The sequence below is a fragment of the Sinohyriopsis cumingii genome, chromosome 11, assembly GCF_028554795.1.
Source record: "Sinohyriopsis cumingii isolate HCF-2022 chromosome 11, ASM2855479v2, whole genome shotgun sequence".
Taxonomy (NCBI): domain Eukaryota; kingdom Metazoa; phylum Mollusca; class Bivalvia; order Unionida; family Unionidae; genus Sinohyriopsis; species Sinohyriopsis cumingii.
The window spans coordinates 76,784,913-76,807,078 of record NC_142971.1 but is presented as its reverse complement, the minus strand read 5'-3'; the positions used below and the strand labels follow the sequence as shown (position 1 = coordinate 76,807,078).

The 22,166-nt window shown below is 36.9% G+C and overlaps 1 protein-coding gene across 2 annotated transcripts in view; it reads left to right on the top strand.

Moving 5' to 3' along the window:
- Positions 1–21,516, top strand: part of LOC149788791 (uncharacterized) — a 32,314-nt gene extending 10,798 nt beyond the window's left edge. For both annotated transcript variants that reach the window (XM_089974911.1, XM_089974910.1), the window contains exons 4-18: positions 294–475; positions 4,870–5,061; positions 5,527–5,655; positions 5,978–6,074; positions 7,178–7,395; positions 7,698–7,841; positions 8,628–8,747; positions 12,398–12,526; positions 13,887–14,000; positions 14,390–14,413; positions 14,899–15,069; positions 17,653–18,018; positions 19,317–19,439; positions 19,707–19,785; positions 20,408–21,516. In XM_089974911.1, coding sequence (XP_089831037.1) covers positions 294–475; positions 4,870–5,061; positions 5,527–5,655; positions 5,978–6,074; positions 7,178–7,395; positions 7,698–7,841; positions 8,628–8,747; positions 12,398–12,526; positions 13,887–14,000; positions 14,390–14,413; positions 14,899–15,069; positions 17,653–18,018; positions 19,317–19,439; positions 19,707–19,785; positions 20,408–20,624 — 2,305 coding nt within the window. In that variant the 3' untranslated portion in view covers positions 20,625–21,516. The remainder of the gene's footprint in view (positions 1–293; positions 476–4,869; positions 5,062–5,526; positions 5,656–5,977; positions 6,075–7,177; positions 7,396–7,697; positions 7,842–8,627; positions 8,748–12,397; positions 12,527–13,886; positions 14,001–14,389; positions 14,414–14,898; positions 15,070–17,652; positions 18,019–19,316; positions 19,440–19,706; positions 19,786–20,407) is intronic.
- The last annotated feature ends 650 nt before the right edge of the window (positions 21,517–22,166 follow it).

The following is a 22,166-nucleotide window of genomic DNA, read 5'->3' as shown; positions in this document are numbered from 1 at the left end:
AGTGCATTACAGATGTGCTCGGTCAGTTCGCCAATTGAGTTGTAATACACAATTCAACAAGATATATGTTGTAATTATGAGGCAGAACATCCTTTAAATACGATTATCATGTATCAGATTGATTTTTTTTATTAATTCGCTGCTCTTTATTTTACAAAATGTTAGTACTCATGTCGTGGTGTTTAAAAAATTCCAGTTATGCCTCATACAGTTTCGAGCTTTATCATTTCATAGCAATTTATTTAATTGGGAAAAACGTCATATATGATATTTTATTTGTTATACATTTTAAGTTATGTCTGGAAGAAGAATAGACATGAGATTATATCAAGTGGAAATTATCGCATCAATCAAGATACAGGAGAAATAGAAATTAAACGTGTGACGGTGGTAGACGGAGAGGGGACATATCAATGTTTTGCAAAGAACATCCATGGCATAGCTCTTTCAGGCGTTTGGGAAGTCAAGGTCGCTTGTAAGTACACCCTTTGCTATCCTGACTTACATTTCATGCAAAATGTAATGTTTAGTGAATAATCTTCAAATTAGTCTAATTTTATTAAATATCCTGTAGAGGAGTATTTTAAGAAATATTTCGAAGTAAACGCATTTCTAGGATATCACTAAAAAATCCTTTCTTTTTCTTGGCATCCGTCCGTCAACGAGAGACGATGGCATAGCTCCAAAGTACGCTTTTGCTTATCCTTCTTTTTAGCTCTCTTTACAGCTTGCTTTATTCTTCTCTTTTCCTCCGCATTTTGAACTCCCTGCCTGACAGCTAGACGCCAGCTGGAACGGTTGTTTGCACAGCTCTCCCAGTCGTTGACATTGATGTTTGCTGTCTTCATATCCTTCTTGCAAACATCTTTGTAGCGCAGATGTGGTCGTCCAGTTGGTCGTGCACCTTCTGCTAACTCCCCATATAACAGGTCCTTGGGAAAGCGACCTGGGTCCATTCTCTTGGCATGGCCGAGCCAGCGAAGGCGCCTCTCGCTGAGTATGGAGAACATGCTGTTCATGTTGGCGCGTTCTTTAACCTCTGCATTGGGTACTTTGTCCTGCCACTGGATGTGCAGAATGCGCCGCAGACATCTCAGGTGGAAGCTGTTGAGTTTCCTCTCATGTCTTGCATAGGTGGTCCATGTTTCGCTGCTGTATAGAAGTGAGCTGAGCACGCACGCTTGGTAGACACGCAGTTTGGTCTGCTCTGTGAGGTTGGGGTTTTTCCAGGCCCTCTGGTTAAGTCTGGCCATCACTGCTGCTGCCTTGGCAATTCTGCCGCCCACCTCAGAGTCAATGGAGAGTGAGCTGGAGATGTTAGACCCGAGGTATGTGAAGTTCTCGACAACTTCCAAATTGTACCCATCGATGGAGACAGAGGGAGGGGAGTCTGTGTCCTGTGCCATGACATTCGTTTTCTTCCAACTGATGGTCAGTCCAAATTCCTTACATGCATGGGAGAGGCAGCATACCAGCTGCTGAAGTCCATCTTCCATGTGTGATGTCAAGGCTGCATCGTCGGCAAAGAGCAATTCACGGATGAGTACCTCTGTGACTTTAGTCTTAGCACGGAGACGGGCGATGTTGAACAGCTTGCCGTCAGCCCTGGTATGGATGTACACTCCCTCGCTGCAGTCCTTGAATGTGTACTGGAGAAGCATGGAGAAGAAGATGGCAAAGAGCGTCGGTGCAAGGACACAGCCTTGTTTGACTCCGCTAATGACTGGGAATGCTTCAGATGTTGCGCCATTGAAGCACACTGTGCTGAGCATGTTCTCGTGGAACGACATAATGACACCAAGCAGACGTGGGGGGGGGGCAGCCGATCTTCTGCAGGAATCTGAAGAGTCCACTCCGACTAACCATGTCAAACGCCTTCGACAGGCCTATGAAGGCAATGTAGAGGGGCATCCGCTGCTCGCGACACTTCTCCTGCAGCTGACGTAGTGAGAAGATCATGTCTACAGTTGACCTGCCGGCTCGAAATCCACACTGGGATTCTGGATATACGCGGGAGGCTAGGATCTGCAAGCGCGCCAAGGCAACACGGGCGAAGGCCTTTCCGACGCTGAGGAGGGAGATGCCCCGATAGTTGTTGCAGTCGCTGCGGTCTCCTTTGTTTTTGTACAAAGTGACGATGTTGGCGTCACGCATGTCCTGTGGGATGTATCCCTGTTCCCAGCAAAGGCAGAGGAGTGTGTGTAGGGGCTGGAGCAGTGCTGGTTTTCCGCTCTTGATGACTTCAGGCGGAATGCCGTCGCTTCCAGGAGCCTTCCCACAGGCAAGGCAATCGATGGCTTTTCCGAGCTCTTCCAGGGTGGGCTGTGTGTCTAGCTCCTCCATGACAGGCAGGTCTGGAATGGCGTCCAGGGCAGTTCCAGTGACATTGTTTTGGGTTGCATATAGCTCGAGATAGTGCTCAACCCATCGCTGTGATGACTTCGCCCGTCTTGGACTTGAGGGGGGCGGTCTTCTAGATGGGGGTGCCTGTCGCCTTTTTGACACCCTCATACATTCCTCTTGTATCCCCGGTGTCAGCAGCTGTCTGTATACTGTTGCAAAGGTTCAGCCAGTAGGTGTTGGCACAGCGGCGGGCGGTCTTCTGGGCGTTATTCCTTGCAATCCTGAGGGCTTGTAGTGTTCTGGGGCTAGGTGCAGCCTTGTATGCCAGGAGGGCTTTCCTCTTTGCCTCAGTCACTGGCTCCATCTCCTCCCAATTTGCCTCATACCAGTCGACATTCTTTCGCTCCCTCTTCCCGTAAGCTGTGATGGCTGAATTGTACACAGAGTCACGGATATGGGACCACTTGGAATCAATGGTGTCATCAGGTGTCACTTTGGTGAGGGCTTCCTTCAGTTTGCTGATGAACTGCTGTGTTTTCTCTGGGTTGCACAGCAGGTGTTGATACGTGGGTGACCCTTCTTCTTGGCGTGGTGCAGTTTCTTGAGTAATATTCGCACCTTGCTGGCCACGAGGGAATGGTCCGTGTCACAATCGGCACTGTGGTAGCTGCGGGTAAGGAGGACACTGGTCAGTTCTGCACGCCTGGTGATGACGAGGTCTAGCTGGTGCCAGTGGCGTGAACGTGGGTGTCTCCACGACACCTGGTGGATCTCCTTGCATTTGAAGAAAGTGTTGGTCACACATAGGCTGTGGGAGCAGCACATCTTTAGCAGTCGCTGACCATTCTCGTTGATCTTGCCCCTTCCGTAAAAGCCGAGACAGGTGGACCAGGCCTCATGGTCAGCTCCCACTCTAGCATTGAAGTCTCCTAGTAAGTAAAGGCTTTCATTGTTGGGGATACTGGATATTGCCTGATCCAGAGCCTCATAAAACTTGTCTTTCTCCTCGTAGGTGGAGTAGATGGTTGGGGCGTACACACTCAAGATGTTGACAGCCGGAGGGCAAGGATTCTCTCAGTACCTGATGATGGAGGTTCAATGAAAGCGATTAGCGTGTTCTTGACGGCAAAGCCTACACCATGCTGCCTAGGTTCATCCAAGGGCTTCCCATGCCAAAAGAATGTGTAATTGGCTTCCCTGATGGTGCCGCTGTTAGCCAGTCGGGTCTCCTGGAAGCAGGCAATGTCGATGTTCAGTCGGGAGAGTTCTCTGTCAATGACGGCAGTCTTCCGTGCATCGTCGATCTGCTGTAGGTCAGTGGTCGATCCAGGACACATGGTCCTGATGTTCCAGGTTGCAAAACGAAGAGTTGGAGTCTTTTTATTTCTTCTTTTAGTCTTTCCTGGTGCAGAGTTTTGTGGCCCACTTACCGAGATGGTTCTCTAAGCTCCACGCACCCAATGAAGCAGGCAGGCCATGGCGGGCAGCACCTTACTGACTGGGGGCTGCCCAGCTTGAGGCGGGCGGTAGCTGTCCAGTGAGACCTGATGATCTCTCCCACCGTCAGAAGTAACCCCAGGCGCCAAGCTCTACCCCAATCGAGCTTTGACTTAGAACCGGTAAACTGCTACTTCTCATGTTGTGCCGACGCCGTACGACGACGCTGGAGTGTCCTCTCCAGTGGAGCTATGAAGCCTGGGCAGGGTGGTATGGAGAATCAGCTGTTGCCCATGCAGCAGATCCCCCCTCTCCACGCAGCTGGTGTGCCCAAGGGAACGACGAATGCCGATACAGCTTGGCACCAACGGCGTCGCAGGAGTTGCCGGAATGACGTTGAAGTCAATGTCATACCGCCTTATGGACTCCATCTCCGGATTTTCTGTCGGGGTTTACTCCCTTAGCCTTTCCCATGAGTGGGTATAGCCACAAGGCAGCAGAGGTTTGGAATCGGAGTTTTCCTTCTCCTAGATGAGCCACCATCCAAGGTTTACGAGTCCCATCTACCCGAAGCAACTGGTTTTAAGGCGTCAGTGGGCCGCCTTCACCCCTTCTCCTGTTAGTAGAAAACATGGTTTGCCGGGCTTCAAATCTAAGCCTCTCACGACGGCCAGGAGCTGGATTTCAGTTGACAGAGGCAGTAAGAGACGCAGGCCGTATGGAGCATTAAAAAATCCTTTCTAGACTAAGATTTAAATTAAAATTGGTTCAGGTGAAAACTATCAGCACAATTATAATCATTTGGGCTTAGAGAAATTTAATCAATTTGTGAATATTAACCCAAAATTTAAAACTGTTTCCTCGTTGTCATTTTCGATTGTAAACTTCAACTTCATAATTATTCGATAAAACTTTAAGGCTAGGTATGTAAGCCAGTAAGAAACTATTAGCACACTCTTGCTTTCCCTCGGTTATTAAGAAAGTCAGTGTCTTGAGGGAACAAAAATATTTGAGTCAGCGTATCAGTCGCGATAATTATTGTTTTCTGTGTAGTTTTGAAATATTATGAAAGTATTATTGCTTTGTCAGATCTGACAGGTTTTGACCACAAGAAGACACATTACCCGCAGATAAGCGAATTCTCATCTTACTCCTTGCCGTGTGACCATCAACCCAGCAGTGTCCCCCCTGCTAGCATTGTCTGGCTGATTGGAAAGGAAGAAAGCACTGTGTTTCCTACATCACCAGAGGATAAAAATAGAGTTGTTGTAGATGACGCTGGTAATGCTTGCTTTCTGCCCGTGCACGATACTTGCTATGCTAAAGATACCCTAACAAAAATACGAACATGTTGTCTTTGTTTGCAAAATAATATACTTGAAGTAAACATGTTATATGAGACATCTTTTTCAAAAGAGTAGTATGCCCAGAAATATAAATATTATTTCCCATATCCAATGGAACGTAGGGTTATGCACATACGTTTTGAAATGTACAGACAACATTAATTCATAAATATTGCGTCGGCATGGCAATTTAAATATAACACATTATAAATTTCCTAATGCACACACTGACACACACACACCCGCAAACACACACACACACATACACATACATGTTTATATGCTTGTGGTCATGAAGATGTTGGACTGGCATAACGTCAGTATTTATGTCGTCAAAATATTCCAGGTTTAGTTGAATACGATCCAGCTCAGTAGCTTTACAGTATTATGTCTTTTGCAGGAACGCTACATTTTCTATATGTGAAGGCTACTGACAGCTTGAACAATCCTTACAAGTGCCAGCTATTCAACAAAGTGGTCAGCATTAAGGCACTTTCCCTTGAAACATTCAACCTAATTGTTACACGTGGTAAGAACATCTTCTAAGGCAGCAAATTATAATCCATGATTGATGAAGTTAATTATATCCTTAAAAATTGAGTATTATGGTTATTATTTGTAAGTTTCAACACCAATTTAAGCATCTATTCTCGATCCTAAAAAGATCTTATGTAATTTTATGAATTTAGCAGACCTTAGTTGCGTTGGCCAAATATAATCAAAGACAGTCTGTACAATTCAAATCCATGAATAAAATTTTAATAACTTGGATAATAACATTGTAACAGGAGTTACGAAAAAGTATTGATACACGGCACAACATTGAAATTTATATCTCAACTGTATTTCAGCCCAGGAAGCATCATATAAGCCGATTTTGAAGTATTCCAAATCTGTAGAAGGGACAACTGGTTCGAATGTGACACTTCTCTGTGTTTTTGCTGGACAGTAAGTTCACAGCGTAAGGATTATAAAAGCATACGCTAGATATTGGATTCAAATATTGTTATTTCGTAAGATGTTTTCAAGGCTGTTGCCTGATATAATGCTTTCATGACAAAGAGGTAAAGAAAATATAGCATACGCTATACATAATAATACAGCTCTCCGTATTAATATTGTTGCTAATGTATTTATGTTTTGTGATCATTGGCTATCAATACTAATTTGCTGTAACCCTGATAAGCATGTAATTGTGTTGCCTAGTCATAATGTAAATCAACGTAAACTATATCACACTAAATAGTTCCAAATACTCAGTAACCAGCTATTATATAGACATTGATTCATATATCAGTTTCAGTGCTAGGATTATCAAATGTATTGCAAATTTGAAACCAAATATCAATATATACATTCCAGTCTTGCTCCTTCTTCTGAAGCATTTTGTTTTCTTTTGATGTACGTTACTGAAAATATAGATTTGCACTTTTTATCATGTATAAAAACAAAGCCAATTCAACACATTCTGTTAAAAAACGTAACTTCATGTCCAAACGAAGAACAGTGGATTTGTCTCACGTATAACTGCATTAGTAAGTATATATATATATATATATATAGTGTGTGTGTGTGTGTGTGTGTGTGTGTGTGTGTGTGTGCTCGTCACTAAGAAAAAATATTAGTCCTGAGAGCATTATAAATTGTTCAAATTTGTGGAACCTATATTTGGTTACGGATTTCCGTACCAAGTCAATTCCATACCATTTATCCTACTGACTGCTAAACACTAATTTTCAAACAGTTATTTCTTTAGTGCAAACGTCACTCTGAAGTCTGTTTCTTAATGTTTCTTTAGGATAATGTAAAGTCTTTTAAATTAATTACTTTTAGTTTATTTTGATATAATTACTTGTTTAAATTCTGAAAGATTTATATTAATTGTGTGGAATTTCCGTTGATATCATTGGCCTTTTACAAATTGTTACTAAAAGATATTAGTATTTTATATTTTTGTTCGGTTTTCATATTTTGCTCTGTATCAATCTTTGGTCAGAGTTTGTTTTCATCGATTGGACATTACTTTCTTTAATGATCTCTTGCATGTCCAGTCCTATCCCTGATGTAGAATGGTACAAGAATGGTGTTAGGATTCCGGACGCATCGATTTTGTCAGATGGCACGCCAAAGTATATTATAGACCCCGACCATTCAATAGGACGAAAACTTACGGTTCGGACCCTTGACATACATGATGATGGAGATTATATCTGCCGTGCTAAAAACACGATGGGTACGGATGAAGGCACTGTCAAGGTCAAAGTAACAGGTAAAAACACTTTATAAAATACTAGCGAATGTAACCAGAATATTAGCAAAAATAGAAAGAAGAAACAATTATTTCATAACACAAAATCGCTTACACATCACATTTTGAGCATTACTGGTATCGTCTAAGCCATGATCTAATGTACCCAACAGTTGTTTTTATCAAAAGCTAAGTTGTTTAAAGTAACTATTTTTTCTGTTTAGATTGATCGATAACATCATAATCTTAAACAAATCTCTCTGTCTCCCTCCCTCACTCTGTTATATAATCGTTCAGGTAAACATTAAAACCCATTATTACAGGTCCACCACAGTGGATACCTACAGGGAGTATGCGCTCGATCCGTGTGCCTGTGGGTGGGAGTGCCAGCTTCTACTGTGATACTCGCTCTTACCATTCCACTAGCAGTCTACCCATGTGGGTAAAGGATGGAGATCCTTTATTAGGTTCGTCAAAGAGCTCGATTAAATATGTACAGTCTTTCCGGAGTTTTTCTGTTTTGTGGTCTAATTTACTGTATTTCGTATTCAACCATATCGTGGCATGATATAATGTGATTCCTACATGTTTCCAGTAGCCTAGATTGTATGAGGAGTTAACAAATTATCCAATGTTTTATATAAATGTGTTGCGATTTACACAACGTAGCAAGCGGGGGGATTATAACAATATTGTTACATAATGTCATTTAGTCATATATATGATTTAGCCCTTCTCAAGTATTATCTCAAAATTATAAATATTAAAACAAATGAGAAGGGTATTTTAGGAGCAGACCACCGTTATGAAATAGTGTGTATTCTGTATCAAATAAGTATGCATGTGGATTTAATTTTGAAATATTTACAATATTTTAAGATTAATGCATCATTATATTGGTTCTGATAAATTTTAGTTATACCGAGGAAATGATCGGGCATTTTCCGAATCAGTTATGTGATAGATTTGTTAAAACCTGACAGGAAGTGACAAAGTATATTATCTATAACATATTTCCACTGGCCGTTTGCGAATTTGCTATGACAGTATTTATAAATAGTCTTCAATGAGTCGTCTTGTACACAATAATTTATAAGAATTTATAAGCATGAAATATAAAACTATGTTCCATAACCAAATGTCGCCTTGTCTACAAAATCAACAGTGCAGATACGCGAATCAATATAGACTATCCAACTGTCACAATTGAATGAAATATTAAAGTTCTGACTATCCTATGTAATTCATGTTAGGGTGTGGTCCTAGCGAGCTTTGGTGTGGAACTGGCACAAAATGTATCAGTTACAACAGAAAGTGTGATGGCCACAAGGACTGTGCTGACAACCGAAGTGAGGATGAAGAAAGTTGTCAGGGTAGGAAGACGTAAGATTAGTGTAATGATAACTTACTATACTGGGCATGTGGGGTGTATGGATGTGAATTATATATATCTACAACCTCAGTCATAAATAAATATATATGTTGAAATATATGCATCATATATACGCTACTCAACTCTATATATTGTTAAATCCCCTGCCATTTTTCATTTATTACAAAGTTGTTTAATATGTAAGAGATCTATATGAAACATTATCTTTTATGACGTAAACAGGTGATAAAACAGTACATTTAGAATTAGAAACTGTGCATTAGCACGAGAAACTAGATATAGCCTGTTCTTTCAATTCGACGAAGACATCATCGTTGTTTCTGGGTGTTGGCTATTTATATTTCCTTTCTGTTTGACAAAAATGTAATGTATCAGTAAAATGCTGGAAAGACTCAAACTAGTGTCGCATTAGAGAGAGTTCCGAATCGAATGTATAACAGGTATAAACTCATTATATTTCAAAATAAAATTTATTATATCATGTTTGCTATCTCGTATGAATTTATATGATCAATGCCCAGATATGACAAACCTTATTTTTCAGGTGTTAATATTAAGTAATTCATTTCCACATGAATCCTGCAGTTTGTCAGTTAGTGAATTTACATGACATGTTGCTATCCGATAGTATGTGTCACCCATACAGTAGACTGAGCCTCTTCCACTAAACGACACAGAAACCGCATTAAAGAAAAACGTTGGATGACATCTAATACAAAATTCTTTAAGCAGCGATTTTAACTATAACCTCGATCATCCTGATGCCTGGAAACCACGAACAAATTAAACATTGATGAATGCTTGTAAATCGAAATTTTGGTATATCGTTTGTTACTGAAACAGATTGCAATCTTATTAAAAAACAAACACACCACGTAATGAAAATATATACAAAATTAGACACAAACTCCGGTGTGTTAAACTCACAATGATTCGAATACATTTATATTGTTTAATCATGTTGCTCTCTGAAATGTTTTCGACAGATCTAACACTTATTTCACAGTTCTTCCCTCCCGGCAATATTTATTGTATCAATCCGCGCACGAAATCTGCATACGAAGATAAAAGCCTATTACCTTTTTTAATTCGACAAAATACAAATTCTGAAAACTATAAAAGTTATATTCTAGCAGTTTGGAACCTTTTTATCGATTTGGCAATGTTGCAGTTAACCGTATAGACACAGAATATATATAATTTCCTTGTTAATTTGCATTATGCATTATATATGAGAAGAAATGAGCAAATGTTTCATTCGTATTGCGGAACCATGTAGTATTTTCACCAGTGAAGTTGCCAGTCTTGCGAATAAAATGTTTCCTCTATTTATTTATAATTTACACCCACTCAGAAAACATAGATATCCTCCATGCATATGCACACCCATTCAATGCTTTATTGCGTATTGTAATCATTGAAATGGACTACAATTTGCTCTTGACGCAGAGTTATACGTTCGTTTTTGTTTTAATAGTATACCCATGCAAAGTAGATAATAATTTCACGCATTGTATGGGATAAATCGGATTAGGAATCTTACAATATATTATAAACTGCATTAACGGCTACAGCTAAACGGATGCTGTTCATCCATATTGTGCATCCGACGTTTGAGCTTCACTAGTTTATATATAGTACAATGTTTCAGATTCAAGCCTTATAATTAGAAATCGGTGTACAATTTTGTTTAAAAAATCTCAAAAATGTAAATCGCAGAATTATAATCTAAACATCGTTTGCAAACATTGTAATCCTCCAAAAGGACATATGAATGCATCATGATATTCTCATACATTCTACTTCATTAGTACCCCACTAACGATTTTAAAAAATATATAGCTACAATGATATAAAAGTGCACAAACTTAGTACTTTTGTATCAGTTTATAAAATCCAAGCTGATTATTGCTATAGGGTTTAAGCTGTGTCAAATTGTTGGCGTTTCGAACCAGACGTAAGTATCATTAATAATACAGTCGCCGTATTTCCTCTGACGGTCTATATTTTGATTTCACCGTCTTTGATAATCTCACTAATCGCATATATTTTTAAGTTACCTGCATTTGAACCTATGTAGACACAAATATATCATTTTCATATGGTAAATTTGTTTCAGCAATACCAATACGTTATATTGCAAGCATATGACACAAGCGACTTAGATGTTGCTGAAATAGATTAGTCCATAAACCACAAACGGTCAGTGACCAGTCTGCCTGACGTTTTACATTTAGAATTTCCATTTAGTTCGAAACGCGAATACGTTGAAAGTTTTAAGGATATGCAGGAAACAGCCAGGTTAAAAATTGTTAATTGATGAATGAAACATCATTTTATGTAAGTATATAATTGACGTTTTTCTTTTTACAATCGGTAATGTGGTACAAATAACGAGAGAATGTATTATAATAGCTTCGTTCTCGTTGTCATGAAATAATTACTTTTGTGTCACATCAGCCGAGTTTAACAAATTTGAAAGCTCAATAAAAGCCTTTGTAACATTATAATCAGTTTAGATGCATATTTTGTTTCTAACATTTCATATCGAATTTCAATCTGTTTCCGGACATGACCGTCATAAAGAATGGCCTCGTCTCCAGCTTCTGTTAAAAAGTTTTCAAAAAAGCATCCATCACTCTATTAGTTTTCATGCATACCTGTCACTGTGTTAAGGCTAAGTGAAAGGCAGCAATTGATTCCAATAGATCTGAACAGATCCATCACTAACCATACGTAATTTTGGTACCTCTAAATTTAAGCGCTATTTTAAATCTTGGCACATATAAACTAATTCTCTAAGAAAATGATAAGCTAACATAAATTGATCAAAGCATGACATAATTGGAAAGGTTGAATATCAATAATGTTCGTCAACCAATAGACTCTAACAAAAATGAAATATTAATATGGGTCACCTGACCCTGATGTTTCCGTTATCGCCAGACTCTGCATTATCATGCTTCCAGTTCTAACATGTTATGCTTTCTTATACTTGTATGATTGCTAGCATTTTCATTAAATTATGCTGCCATAATATGAGTACGAAAGGTTAATCAATATACCGCTTGCGATGCATTATAATTTATGTTAGCCTATAAGCCATGTTTTTGGTTTTTATTTTCTAACCTTTGCGTAAATTTATTCAGAACACTCCTCATTTAATTCACCCTGTTAGGTGTCCCCGTTACATTTGAAACATGCGTTCATCATATGAGGAGGAAATGTGATTTCCTTCCAATTAAACCTCTCGCATAATACGATCGATTTAAATAAATTTAAAACAGCTCCATTTATAAGTTTGACACAGAGATTACATAGATAAAAAATCTAGGTATGGCTTTAGTAATCATTGATGCATAACTTGATGTAATAGTATTGTTCTTGATATTGTGGCACAAGTATTAGTTATATGCACATATAATGTTATGAAAGGTCGTGATTATAAAACATGTAGTTTAAATATTGTTATGTCAAAAATAATTCCAGAAATAATCTTCACCAAAGGTACAATGAATTCAGCTAACCTTACAACAGTAAAATTTTTGAACTAGAATTGGAGACATGTACTGGAATATATATATATATATATATATATATATATATATATATATATATATATATATACAGTGATGGAGCTGTGCTCTGAAGGGCAGTTCGCATGTGGAGGGGGCATGTGTTTACCGGCAGAAAATGTGACAACATGCGATGGTACTGAGCATTGTCAAAATGGAGGTGATGAATCTGTTCGACATTGTGGTAAGTGACACACCAATCAATCACTAGGTAACTGTGGATATTAGCGGATCCTTTAGACCAAAACTGTCACCTTAGTATAAAGTCCGTCAGTAGTGTAACCATGTAACTTTTATCTAGCTGATTCAATATTATATAGAGGTTCTCAAATGGGTAAAGATTTAATATTGAATTTATGAAACGAGTTGATTAATGTCCAGTTGATCGCCAATGCTCTTAAATCATTACCCATTTGAGACTCTTTGTTTTCACAATTTTTTATCAGAAATTGTTTAGATATAAAGAAGAATGAGTATTTTCGTTCATTCCGACAGACGCTGTGCCTTTTATTTGTTGTGTTTAAAAAATAGTTCCATACAAAGTTGAAATAGAAAAAGTAGATTATACATTTTGCTAACACTGAATCATAGAATAAGCGTCCATCCAAATAAACAAAACATTTTTCAACAACAAAAAAATCCTTTTTCAATACAATATTTGATTTCAAACACCAGACTGTATGACACAAAAGAAATCTCTTTTTGAGTTGAACTTGTATAGCATATTTACAGCGTAGCTATTGTGTGGTTGGATAAATTTATGTCAGTTAGGGAGACTGGCTTATGTCTAAATTATTCCGTGAACAAAGGTGAGATATTTACTTATGTAAGTTCAGTAAGCTTGTATATAGGATGGATTCCAAGCTACAAATGTACCGCCCCTTCACCTCCACCTCTTTTTCAACTGAATAATTCCCGTAGTTTTACTTGTTGTTACTGTTCTCGTATGTATGGCTCTACTCATTTCTCATTTTATGATATATTATACATGACATAACAAACCCCTGTGGGGGCTAAATTAGCCATATCGAATCAATCGAGGCCATTTCCCCCAAATCCTTGTCGGAAGACTGGATTAAAAATGTTTTCCCAAGATCACAGCCAACCAGAAAAGAGGATACTGCACAATAATATCATGGTCTTATTTGAACCACTCAGAATCATATAAAGAGGTTAGTAACGTGTGGTAATATCAAAATAATGAAACTGCGCATTCAGTAGAAAAACTATACAGACAATATGAGAATAAAATACAACATTCAGTAATATCGCAATTTAGCCATTTATGCAGCCCATCCAAATAACATATTATACATCGATTTAATAAACTAGGTCCGTATGTTTTCGTCGCAGACATTATCTCCGCAACAGAAAGTGATAATCAAAATTAACGCATTTTGGCCTCAGTAAATAAAATTAAACCTAGTTTCAAATATACAAATATTGTTATTGCGATCTGTTAAAAGTTTGTCGAACATATACATTTAGAAGGGTCAAAGAAATGTTAGATTAATGTTATACAATTTCGTTGTGTACATTGCCAGGCTGCAAGACAAACACTGACTTCATGTGTGCGAACCTGGATATGTGTATTCCCGCTGCTCAGGTGTGCGATAGGAAGACAGACTGCAAAGATGGATCAGATGAGATATCTTGTGGTATATGGTTTTGTATTTGAGGAAAACAACGCATTGATGAATGTATGTCCTTAGCCTATAGTTGTTGAACACCTTCCATCTATACTGTTATAAGATATTTTTTGTTGTATTATTCAATATTTAAATGGATATATTTACAGTCCTGCATAAATATGTGCAAGGGGTCATTTACCGCTTCAGAAGTTTCAGAAGTTTCGTTGTCTTGCTGTGCAGCACCATTATTAACATGATGTAATCAATTGATATTACTATATATTTTGTTTGTATTTTGTTGCTGGTTTCTTCTGCTAGTTTATTTCTTTTTCTTCTTCCTTGGGTTATTTTATTTTCTTTGATTACAAAAAAAAGATATATTTGTATATTAATTGTCTCCCACATTTGTGTTGCAGCATATCATCCAGAAATTGTGATTGGTAAGTTTTTGTGCATATACAAATCATAAAACTTTCAATTGTATAAGAGAAGAGCTCGATCGATATTTGTTATTTTCAATATAGTGTGTGAATGATGCTTTGATATTTCCAACATAGAGCACAAATGATGTTGACTTATTTCAAACATAGTATACGAAAGCTTTCTAGCTGCAGTTCAAATAGTGTTAGATTAGTGTAACAAGTGAACGCATAATCGCATATAGATTTCAGGAATTGTAAGTATGTGGATGTTTTACGAAGCATTATAAATAAGCCGCGCACTCAAAAAAAAGTACATTTTTTGGGCTGCTCTTTACTTGGAAGTGAAGAAGCGATATTTTGAAAGATCTAATAAAGAAATATTAAGATATAAATGTATTGTAATTGTGTGTAGTTATTTTCATATTGCATTCAAATTATTGTTAGATACCGTCTATACATGTGTAAGCATATCTACTTCACCGTAACCGTCTATTTATTCACAGACAATAAGTACCATTTCACGGCCGATGCAAGACAGTTGACCATCAAAAACGTTACTAAGGGCGACAACATTTGCCTACAGTGTTTAGTTTACAACTTCCGTGAGTACGGCTCTAATCGTAAACCAGACATTGTGGGGACTACAGTTGGAGACGGCTGTCTGACAGTTCTTGGCAAGTCCATATCGCATTCTAGTTTCATTCTTAAACAGAAAAATAATCATAAAGCATATTAGCATTTTGGGATTAATCAAGTTGCCCATGGATTTCAGTTTCACGTTTTAACAATTGTCTTGTAGCTCTCCGATGACTTAGTGGTTAGAACGTCCTCCTCGGAATCGGGTGGTCGTGGGTTCAATAACTGGCCCTGTCATACCAAAGACATATAAATGATACTAACAGCTGCCTCGCATGGCGCTCAGCATTATGAGGTTAGTATTAGGACTGATCTTCCTGGTGTCAGAATAATGTGACTGGGTTGGATTTCATGCAACATGTCTGCGGCATGATGTCCTAGTGCTAGACATAGCAACAAACTGCCACACTGCATACATCGTAGCGATATGACTAAAGCGTCATTAAAGCTACGTTAAAATTCCAAATCCATTTTTTTATAGGCAAACTCAAAGAAACGCATGCTATGAGAAGCCAAATGGTTTTCGCTTCTTTACACCGAGATATCTGAAGGAAATTCAATGAATAAGTTCGCTAAATCGGAGGCCGCAATTGCTTCAGTTTTCTTCTACGTTTCTTTTTTCTTTATTTTCCTTATTTGATTGTTTGGGCTGGGTTTTTTTTTCTTTCTTTATTCCTGTATATCCATTATGAAAATGCACTGAATGTATCTCACCTTAAAGATTAATATTACGTATACTGAAAACGTGAAATAGATTTCTGACACTTTGTATCTTATGTTGCTTTTCTGATTTAAATAACCATGACGAGCAATTAACACTCTTACAGTGTATCAACATCTACGCTGAAATTACCTCTACGGGTTCCAAGATTGATATGTTCGTCTGACATTACCAAGGAAATAGTTCAATTTTGTGATGCCAATAGCATGTACCCAACACATGCACACTTTGCAAACATCTTGCAACCAATAGGGATTGGGTGGCTTTGGTAACTACATCATATATAATCATTCAGTTTCTCACCAATTGTACGCTGATTACAAACAAATAGAGAAAAAATAGCCACCCAACTGAAGTTGAAGCTAACATCTAAGGTGTGGAGAGGTGCTTTCCTGATGTGGAATCATGGATGACATGTAACAAGATGCAGATGAATGATGATAAAACTGAGGTCATTCTGATCACAACAAAGACTTTCTCATTCACATTCTTTACCTCAAACAATAAATATCAGCAACACAAACACTAACTTCACACAATCAGTACGAAACCTAGGTGTTACTCTGGACAGTACTCTCACATTGCATCAACATGTCATGAACATATGCAAGGCTGCATATCTTGAACTGCTCCATGCGCAAATATCTTTCAGCTGATGCCACTAAAACACTTGTCTGTTCATTAGTACTTTCAAGACTGGACTATTGTAACTCAATTCTGTCTGGTCCATCTCAATATCTACTCCAGAAATTTCAAAAGTTCAAATCACAGCTGCTCGGATCATACTTAGAGTACCACGATCAGAGCACACCTCCCCGCTGCACTGTACCCTTCACTGGCTATCCATTCGATCCAGAATCGAACACAAAATGGGTTCTCTGTGCTACGTTTCACTGACGGACTCCAGTCCAACATACCTATCCGACCTCACCCATGTGTACACACCAGCAAGATACTTATGCTCCTTTTCTGACAATCGTATACTCATTATTCCCACTATGAAAACAAAGTCATATGGACAGCGTTTTTTGCATACCAGGGCCCAGCAACGCGGAATGAATTGCCCACTGAACTTAGACACAAATACACAGTGATCGCATTCAAGAGTGCTCTCAAAACTCACTTATTTCGACTGTAAGAACAAACTTAAATCCTAATAATGTTTCCTACCTTAAATATTTTCATCATGTTTTTTATGTTTTCTAATTTCATGGTGGTTGTTTTTGTAATCATATCATTATATATGTTATGATCTTATATATATTGTCTAATGTTGTAAAGCGCTTCGAGCTTCTAAAGATTAGGCGCTATACAAAGTCCTCATTATTATTATTATTATTAGTAGTAGTAGTAGTAGTAGTAGTAGTAGTAGTAATATTATCTTGATCAAACGTTATGAATGCGTTGTAAAAGGAATAAGCAAGGCAATATCTCCCTAAAATAGCTACATCTACCTTCATTGCCTTTCTCGATTTATCACCAACAATCTGTGGAAAGATTCGTCTTTATCAAATACGCAGGTAATATCTGTGTTGCTCAGTCCGTTGTAGAGACGATGTAGCTTATTGCATGAACGTATGACTAGTATCCAAGGTCAATGCGTTTGATATACGTCCAGGTCACTCTGGGACGGTAGCGTTGTTTGTCCTTGGGAAGTTATTTAGTTACCACTCATTTGGCGTGTTATTGCCCATAATGTATTTAAAGTTCTGTTAAACAAACTAATGTGTCAATCATGATATCTTTGATAAGCACATACAAGCAGTGATTTAAATTATATTTTAGGAAACACGAATGTATATTCAAGTGCTGAAATAAAATATACCGTAAATGGATATTGATATAGCCTCTATTAATTTTTGTTTTTGATTATTTCCATTCTTATTATCATTATTATTAGACCCAATAGTGATATTATCTCAGCCGCCAGAGGAAATTGAGGTAGAATGGGGAGATGTCATTAACATGACTATTGTAGCTCAGACCGATCGCCTGGAAGAGGACAATCTGCACTACGAATGGTACATGGTAGAAATGAAGTACCCAGATACGTTCTTATTGGAAGAGTGGAATGACGTGATAAAGCTGAGCTCGGATAATACGCAGATGATTATCAACACTAGTATGATCCGCAGCAGTGACATGTTCGTGAAGCTTGACCTAATTGGAAACATAACTGTCAGAGTGTACCATGAATTTGACAGCATCAATGTCAGCATTCAACTGAAGACAATACTTCATCAACCGCGTGTTGCTGATATTCCACGTAAGTCTAAGTACTTCTTGTCTAATGTTTAATACATAGATACACATCTTGGAATGAACACAATTTTCAAGTATTTTCAATATTACTATTTTCACCGCTTTTTCAGAAACAATTCTTTTCTTATACTGTTAACCTAATTTGCAATATTAATGTATTGAAAATTTTGAAGCGTGTCACTCGTGATCGCAAAAACAAAAACAGTAACAAAACAAAGAAATAATAATGTTGACCTTCTAATATAGTCAAATAATTAAACAGTATATAGTTGACATTTTATGTCATAGAAGACACAAAACCTCCCATGAATGTGCAGCTTATATACGGAATGTACATTTATGGTAACCTCGTTTAAGAATATTTCAACTCACGTAATATATGATAAAATATATAAAAGGTATTTGTAAATATTCAGATATATATATATATATATATATATATATATATATATATATATATATATATATATATATATATATCTTGAATTAAATGCAAACCAAAGAACCCTAAAATAATAGGTTGTACAATGATAAACGACATGGTTGCGTGTTTTCTCCCCCTACCTTTATTTTACTTCTATTGCATTACACTGCCAAAATGTGAGGTTTTCCGAACCAGTAATGTTTCCGGTAACAGCAAATTTCCAGAAACAAGTTCAGATTTGTCCGTATTCTTTTCGCTTATAAAATGGTTCGTTTAATGAAAATGTTCCGTTGTTATTTACTCTATGTATGTATATATGAGCTATCAGGTTGTTTTTCCTATCGGTGTTCTATATTATATCATTGATTTGTAATGCATTCATTGAATAGGATTATCATTGAATAGGATTATCATTGAATAGGAGTATCGTTGAATCGATTATCTTAGAATTTTATTTTCAGTCACTAGGATTATCAATGAATATGATTAACATTGAATGGATTATCATTCAATGGATTATCATTGAATAGGATTATCGTTGAATCGATTATCTTAGAATTTTATTTTCAGTCACTAGGATTATCATTGAATAAGATTATCATTGAATGGATTATCATTTAATCGATTATCTGTGGATTTTATTTTCAGTCACTAGGATTATCAATGAATATGATTATCATTGAATGGATTATCATTGAATGGATTATCATTGAATCGATTATCTTGGAATTTTATTTTCAGTCACTAGGATTATCAGTGAATATGATTATCATTAAATGGGAGTCTCATTGAATGGGTTATAATTGACTAGGATTATCATTGACTGAGAATATCATTACTATTTAAAAGTATAACATCCATGTATCTTTGTCTTATAGCACCAACGGTAGAGAGTGCAGCTGCATTGATGCCTGTAGTACTTGTCGTTATTCTACTTTTGATGCTTGTTGTGATCTCACTTTTCTACTGTTTTTATATAAACCGTGGTGGCAACTATTCAGGTGGGTCAAGCTTTTGAACAGTATATATTTGATTAGATGTTATAATCTATCCATTTTCATGAATTAATTTGAGATTCATACAAAACGATCATATTTAATTGTGAGAAACATAAATTATTGTAACACGAAATGTTATTTCATATATAATCAATCCAAAAATATGACATGCCAAAGTAAATACATAAGATGTAATTTCTGAATAAATAGCATATGTATCATCACATATATTGCGTGACATACTCTGACATAATGTCAACTCTATTTCAGTGAGAAAGAAGGAATGCCTGGAAGGTCATGACCTTGAAAAAGAACTGAAGGACTATGGTTTCCATGATGCTGGCGTAATGTAACGATCAATTGTCTTTGTTTCGATTGCTTTCTCTCTGGATTAGCTGCTATTTCGTATTTTATAGATGTATTTCAGGATCAAGCATACCATTTCTAAAGAAGCTAATGATTCGCAAAGTGCGTGTTTAGGTTATGGAATGTAAGCAATAATAATAAGTTGATAGCTGATGGGGTCAAGAAAACTAGCAATTAAATGGATGACTAGATAGACGCAAAGGAAGGTGATAGATTTAGAAAGCTTTTATGTTAAACACACATATTAAGCTATATTGGCTGCAAGTCTCTTCTATCTTTCACGTGCCATTAAATCCACTGCTGTGTAAATTAGTCAGTTTTCCAATACAAGAAAACGTGATGAGGCGAAGGTATTGAAACGCTATTTCTGTAAATGCAATATTTGTCACTGACGCGGAATTTCCTATGAAATGTTATCAAGGCTGCATATAATCCATCCTAAATCCGAAAGCAATATGAACTTATAAATTGAATAAGTATATTTATAGGAAAAGTATACATATCATGGTAGTTTCAACATTTCAGCTGTACGATATAATGACTGGCTATTGAATTAACAAAGTTAGAATTGAACATAATATTATCGAATATTATACTCGTTTCAGATTTGATTGGTCTGATGAGGAAAAGGCAATGATGGATGAAAAGATCTCCACTGATGAAAGCTTTAGCAAAGATTGTGATGAGACAGAAGAATACAGCGACGATTTTGATTTGTCTAACTTCAATGAAGAAGGTTCATTTATTGGAATGTATGGGGGGAAAAAGAAGAAAACAGGGATGGAAACAAAGAAGAGTAAAAACAACGGGACACGTCACTAATCAATTCAGTTGACATCAATTGCATTACTATCGGAGAACAAAACACAACGTCATATTCATTCTTTACAACTACCTAAAAATGGTAATGCAATATAGTATAAGCGTGTTATAATTGAATACATTAGGGCTAAGATAAGAAACTGGTATGTAATTCGTTTCGAATGGAAAAGACGACAAAAGTAGATAGATCTTCGCGATAAACAGGAGGGTATACCGAGGGTGTGACATGATACGCAATGCGTACTTTATGAATTTGTAACCTTCTAGAAATATATACATCGAAGTTTCCATAGACAATTTTAACAAGAGTTAATAGACCATATAATTGCAGCAAATTGTTGTATATGATGCAAAATATAAATATACCGTGTTAACAGCTGTTTGTTTACCATATTAATGGCATTACAATATGAGAAACAATGGTAAATTATTAATTTAATTTAACATAACATTTATTTTACTGGTCGTTTTCATACATGCATAATTTACTTTTTTAAAAAGGAAAGATGAAATATCTCAATTGTGTGTGTGTGTGTGTGTAAAAAGGAAATAGGAGGATATTATAAAAGCAAGAAAATAAAAACCATGCTGCACACAAGGTGTTTAAACATAATTTCATTACAGCACATTATTGTCCTTTTCTCTAGACTGTGAGTGAGTGTTGCTTGTACAAGTATAATAATTATTAACATAGTCATAATGTGTGTGTTACAGTGTGTTAACATGTCTGTTTAAGTAAACCAGAGTCCTTGTGTAAATATGTAGCATAAGAAGAATAACATTTTGTGCAATTGTTGCGTATAAAGTGAATTTATATATGTACAGTAATTAACAATAAAGTGACCATAACAATTACTGTGATGCTGGGCAATAAAATCATATTTGAACTCTACTGCGTTTTATGAGATTTTATTGGATCCACTTAGATTTTATATACATGTAAGTAGTATAATTTGATACTATAGGATATGTGAGACTTCAAGGTTAGAAGCGGATGTTTTTACTATAGGGTGTATGGGAATTTCATAAGGGTTGGATACTGTAGGGTCAATGGGAATTAAACTCTTAGACATTTTGGCAGAGTTAAGTAGTTTGAAAGAAATGTATCAGACTTGTTTATTATGACCCGAGAAAAAAAGACCTCCTCAAGGCAAACAACACAAACCTGTTACTACACCTGAGATACCAGCCCTAGTGAGTATCATCGACATGAGCGAGTCCAGAAGTAGGCCTTGGCCATGGCTTAAGGCAGCTAAAGATGATTGCTTCCAGTTCCTGACTTCGCTTTTTAAACAAAACAACACCAAAAGGTTCTTTTCAGAGGCACTCACTTATCTCGAAAAGAGATAGTATTCTTTTAGACAAAATTCATTAAAACCAAAAATCCCTTTTTGGCCCTTGATGTACGTATGCGTGAGTGTAGGTCCATATTATAAAAGATCAAAACCAAGAGACGCTAACGTTTTCTGTCTGGTCTATTCTGGTCAAAACTTTACAATTCAATTCACAACACAACACTTTAAAAGCTTCATAGAATTCTTC